The 5,785-nt window shown below is 36.0% G+C and overlaps 1 protein-coding gene across 7 annotated transcripts in view; it reads right to left on the reverse strand.

Moving 5' to 3' along the window:
- Positions 1-5,785, reverse strand: part of RPS6KB1 (ribosomal protein S6 kinase, 70kDa, polypeptide 1) — a 37,348-nt gene that overhangs the window by 31,026 nt on the left and 537 nt on the right. For 2 of the 7 annotated variants that reach the window (XM_005858567.2, XM_014531740.1), the window contains exon 2: positions 5,475-5,595. The exons of 3 other annotated variants lie outside the window; for them this stretch is intronic. Coding sequence is in view for 1 of the 4 variants with exons in the window: in XM_014531728.1 (XP_014387214.1) it covers positions 2,165-2,179 (15 nt within the window). In the remaining 3 variants the exon portion in view is untranslated. Of the gene's footprint in view, positions 1-1,216; positions 1,310-2,164; positions 2,203-5,474; positions 5,596-5,785 lie in introns of those variants that run through there. 2 more of the 7 variants (XM_014531728.1, XM_005858568.2) reach the window with 2 other exon arrangements.

A 5,785-nucleotide genomic window follows, 5' to 3' on the forward strand; every position in this document is an offset into this window, starting at 1 on the left:
CAGTTATTCAGTGTCTGGTAAGTTAATGTTCAAGAAAAACTATTAATTTTTATTAAAATGTTCTATTATTTTGTTAACGATTACTCATTTATTTCAGCCCTTTGTATTCAGCATGTCTGTATCGAAATAAACATACGTTTATATGAAAATTGAAACTTTTGTTTTTTTGTGGCCCACATAAACTTAAACCTTGTTTATTTGGCCTGTGTTAGCCTTTGAGTTTGACATGCTTGCCATACACAGTCAAGATACACAAAGAAAACTGATAGTACTTTTACACAACGAATGCCAAAATGCCCAAAACAACACAAGTTTTTAGTCATAATTCGCTCATGGTGTGAACAAGTCAAGATAGACATCTAACACCTAAGATGTATGTTTTATGATTAGACTGAAGCACATGGATGGGGCAATACCAAGAAAAAAATATTCTTGCAGTTTCAAGTTAATACAGTTTCGGGGAGGGGGGGGGTAGGCGCTGGCTATGGCTAAAAGTTTTTTTTGTTTCTGTAGTTTCATATAATCACCTATAATGGCATCACTTTAAAGACAAAAGACTAATTTCTCTCAGCTACAGTAAAACTGATTATATAATGTTTCCTTTAATGTTAGTTTTACTTAATTCTAAATTAAAGACCACAAAGTAGTTAACACTGAACCATGACTTAGAAGCCACTTAGAAATATATACCCCGTGGCTGTGTTTCATTTCCGGAGCTGGCCAGACCTGTATTACCACTTGCATCTGTGCTTATAACTTCCTACCGTTACCTTCTGGAGCAGCAGCATCAAACTAACATTATATAACACATACTGACAACTCTCTTTCACAGGAATCTCTTTATTCAAATATTTTTTCTGTTGCCTTAAGCTTTCTGATTCAATCAATGCTTTTTGTGTGTGCCACTATGACTGACAAAATAGAATTGTGAGCATCTAAGGTACTATACGAGATACACTATTTCAAACTAGCCCACCAAAATGATTAAAACTTTGTAGTTTTAAATTAAATTTGCATATAAATTCAACATCCTTCAAGTCCCAAGGTAAAAGAGCAGTTTACAAAAATTTAAGTAAATTCTTATAAAATCAGTAAAATATTCTTAATCCAAATATTCATTAAATCGTTTATCTACTTGCTTGGCTGTTCACAGATATTTCCTTACAAAATAACATTCAGTAATTCAGATGAATTGGGAAAAAGGGTTAAACTTTACCCAGAATCTTGGGCTATTTAAAAATGGGTCCTGGCCAGGTAGCTCAGTTGGTTGGAGCGTCGTTCCAGTATGCCAAGGTTGCAGGTTCAATCTCCCGTCAGGGCACATTTAAGAGTCAACCAATGGATGCATAAATAAGTGAAACAACAAATCTCTCTCTCTCTCTTCAATCAATAAATAAATTTTAAAATGCTTTTGGGTAAATCCTAGAAGAAAACATAGGCAGTAAAATCTCGGGCATTTCTTGTAGTATGTCATTTTCTGATCTATCCCCTCAGGCAAAGGAAACAAAAGAAATGGGACTACATCAAACTAAAAAGCTTTCGCACAGCAAAGGAAACCATCAACAAATGAAAAGACAACCCACTGAATGGGAGAACATATTCATAATGATACATCTGGTTAGGGGTTAATATTCAAATTTTATAAAGAACTTACAAAACTCAACACCAAGAAAACAAACACTTCAATTAAAAAATGGGCAAAGGACCTAAGTAGATAGTTCTCCAAAAAGGACATACAGATGGTCAATAGACATATAAAAAGATGCTCAATGTCTCTAATCATCAGAGAAATGTAAATTAAAACCACAGCTCAAATCTGTCAGAATGGCTATTATCAATAAATCAACAAACAATTGTTAGTGAGGATGTGGAGAAAAGGGAACCCTTGTGCACGGTTGGTGGGTATGCAGATCAATGCAACCATTGTGGAAAGCAGTATGGAGTTTCCTCAAAAAATTAAAAATGACCCAGTGATTCCACTTCTGGGAATATATCAAAATACCAATTCAAAAAAATATATGCATCCCTATGTTCACTGCAGCGTTATTTACAACAGCCAAGATTTGGAAGCAGCCCAAGTGCCTCTCAGTAGATGAGTAGATAAAAAAGCTGTGGTACATATATACAATGGAATACTACTGGGCTATAAAAAAGGAAATCTTACCTTTTGTGACAGCATGGATGGACCTGGAGAGTATTATGCTAAGTGAAATAAGCCAGAGAAAGACAAATACCATATGATTTCACTTATATGTGGAATCTAATGAACAAAATAAACTAACAAACAAAATAGAAACATAGATACAGAGAACAGACTGACAGCTGTCAGTGGGGAAAGTGGTTGCGGGGCTGAGTGAAAAAGGTGAGGGATTAAGCAAAACAACGAAAAAACAACAGACAGGATAACAGTACGGTGATTGCCAGAGGGAAAGGCGGGTGAGGGAAGGTGGAAGAGGGCAAAGGGGTGATAAATAGTAGGGGAAAGAGATTTGACTTGGGGTGGTGAGTGCATGCTGCAGTATGCAGATGATGTGTTATAGGGTTGTACACTTGAAACCTGTATGGCTTTATTGACCAATGTCACCCCAATAAATTGATTTAAAAACATATATATAAATATTTTATGGTAAATATCTACTATAATCCAAGATTAAACATTGATAATGAGCTGTTTTTCTATAATTTTTCATAATCATGAATATTTGAATGCATACTATCTATATAGCACTTTGTTTTTCAAAGCACTAAAAAATTTTAACCTTTTGCTCAATAAAAATCTGATATCTCAATCTGAAACTCATGTAGTAAGATCTGTGACTAATTCAAATTTTGAATTAGAGTAAAAATTGCAGACTTTAAATATTGCATTATAATTTTCTATTACTATTTCAACTTTGTGTCTCCACAGAAAGCAAAGGTTTCCAACATTTTCATAATCTAATGAAAATCTCTAGAGGAGGGAGGAAAAAATATCTCTAGGAAAACTTTCCCTTAGTTTCAACTCACTGTTCCCAAATTATACTATCATCAGCCAAAAAAACACACACAACAAACACAAACAAACAAAATAACCCCTCCCCCCCAAAAAACAACAACAACTCTTATCCACTGGTTTTGTAATAGTCCTCTGAGGTAATCAATCAGGGTCTTTTTTTAGTTAGGTAGCAGACATCCAACTTTATCTATAACTGTATTAAATTACTCTCCTCATCTTTTAGTTACTGAAGAATATATATATTTACTAATACAGATTCATTCAGTGTAATATATCTAAAAATGTATCTCTAAATAGGACCAATGATTTAATTTTTTAGAAAAAGATATTACAGCCCCCAAAATGCAGCCTCTTGTGTAACTGCATTTATTATTAAGTCTCTAGGCACAGATGAGGGTAAACTTGAATGACTGGTTCCTTGGCAATGGGTAACACTGACGAGCTACTATATTTCCATCAATTAGCTAATTGCTTAATATGCCAATATGTTATAAGAGTACTTTAAAGACTTTATCTCACACAATCCTCATTTACAGTGAAAAAAAGTACCACAGACCTTAAACAATTTCTTCTAGGTCACATAGTCAGTGGCATGGCTGGAAGGATTTGACACACCACAAAGAGGTACTTTATGAACAAGACTAGTATATGCAATGAAGAATCTGTGTAGTGAAGCTTGCTGAATTGAGTCAAAAAACACTACCACTAGTTATCTACATGGTTTTGGCCAATCATCTCTTTGGCCTATGCCTCAGTTTCCTTACTGAGGCTACTTTGATATGCACCAATGTTTAAAAAATTTGTGTACTAAACTAAAGGTTATAAATTGACAAATAGCCAGAATATTAACTATATTATTATAAACTCACAATAGCCTGATTTTCTAAAAAATATAAACCCTCATTTTTCAGAACATTTAAATTTTATTTTGGAAGAACCTGGATATCACTGAATCTCCTTGAGTGGCTAACCCAATCCCACTGTAACTGTTTTTGGCTTTCTGCCTTGAGGCACCTCTTAAAATAATACACTCAAGCCCTAGCCAGTTTGGCTCAGTGGATAGAGCGTGAACCTGCGGACTGAAAGGTCCCAGGTCAAGGGCACATGCCTGGATTATGGGCTCAATCCCCAGTAGGGGTCGTGCAGGAGGCAGCCTATCAATGATTCTCTCTCATCATTGATGTTTCTATCTCTCCTTCCCTCTCCTTTCCTCTCTGAAATAAATAAAAAGAATTTTTTTTAAAAAATACACTCAAAAGAAAAAGTTTCAATTCCAAAAGCATTGCTAAGTAAAATATACTATTTTGCTGAAAGCTCTTCCTCAAAATCCTCTCTAATTACCTTTGCTTTTTCCCCAAAGTTCACCCCAGGGCAGTGGCCACATTTCTTTCTTTCCTATTTCTACCAATTTCTCTGGCCTCCCTTCCACACACTCTCAAAATCCTATTTGCTTGTACCCAACAGAACAAATGTCCAGGAGTAGGCCAAAACCCAATGAGGTTCCAGGTCATAACAGGTATCTTCATACAGTATTTTACTGCTACCTCCTTTAACTTCTGGGATAAGCCAATGGTCTAGAAATTCTATCAGATTTTATAAAGCATCCTTCCTATCAAGTTTTCATCCCTACCCCAAAGCCACTGTCAAAATAATTGACAAGAGTATGCTACATGTAATGAAAGTAATCCCATTTTGTTTCAAGTTATTTAGTGTATCAAATGTTCCATTAAAAGGCTAACTGGAATTACATATGCAAACATATTAAAAAGTACACATCTCAATATCCACCTTCCAAAGTAATTTTGATTTAGACTCATTTGATTATGAACAGTATTATTTTAGTTTCTTAAAGTTTTCAAATTTCTTTATATATATAAGCATCTCAATCTTTTGTCAATAAGCAGGGCACAACTTGCCAGAAGGAAAAAATTAGATGAAGGAAAGAAAGGGAAACCCCCTTATGTAGTTAGAGCAAACTTCTGACATGTACTCATCTAGACAATGGAATTTAGACTCTAAATTACCATAAGGATCTGCCCAGAATCAGTGATTTACAACACCATTTTTTAACTTAAGGTGCAATTTGTGATTTTTCAATAAACTTATCTTGAAAAAAGAATGATATTCCACAAACAATAACAAACTATTAAGACAGCAAAGGTAAAACCAAGCTATGCATTAGGAAAGACAATTCTACATTTAACACCCTAGATTACAGCAAGGAAAGCCCTCACACCACCATTCACAAGTCTCGGTTCAAGCAATTTATTTTTAGCAAGCCAAATCACAGCTGTCAACGCTGGGTTTTTTTCCACCCCAAAATTACATAAAGTATTTTGAAAAAATATAGACATCTTCAACTGGGGGAAAAGTAAGTTATAAATGCCGTGTGTTGTTACAAATGCTTTATATATAAAAAAAAAAGTCACACGGGAGGAGTTTTGTTTTGTTTTTTAAAAAAAAGAGCAAACAAACCAACCCTGGAAGATGCAGCAGAGCCCCCTTGCTCCCGAAATAAAACTCCTGGTGGCTGTAACAGCAGCGGCAGCGCTACTCCCGACAGAAGTTTTCAGCTGTCACTTCTAACAGCTGAGCGCTTCCTAGGAGAGAAGCGACAGGCCGAGAAGAGAGGTGGTTGTGGGAGGTCTGACGATGGAACACTCGAAATCTTACACTCGAAGGGAAACCCTTCCGCACTTCACCTGCACTTAGGGGACACCCAGCAAGCGCCGTCCCCCTCCCCCCAACACGCGCCACGCCACTCGCGCCCCGCCACACTCAGGTCAGCCG

Source organism: Myotis brandtii, unplaced genomic scaffold (genome assembly GCF_000412655.1).
Source record: "Myotis brandtii unplaced genomic scaffold, ASM41265v1 scaffold120, whole genome shotgun sequence".
NCBI classification, from domain to species: Eukaryota; Metazoa; Chordata; class Mammalia; order Chiroptera; family Vespertilionidae; genus Myotis; species Myotis brandtii.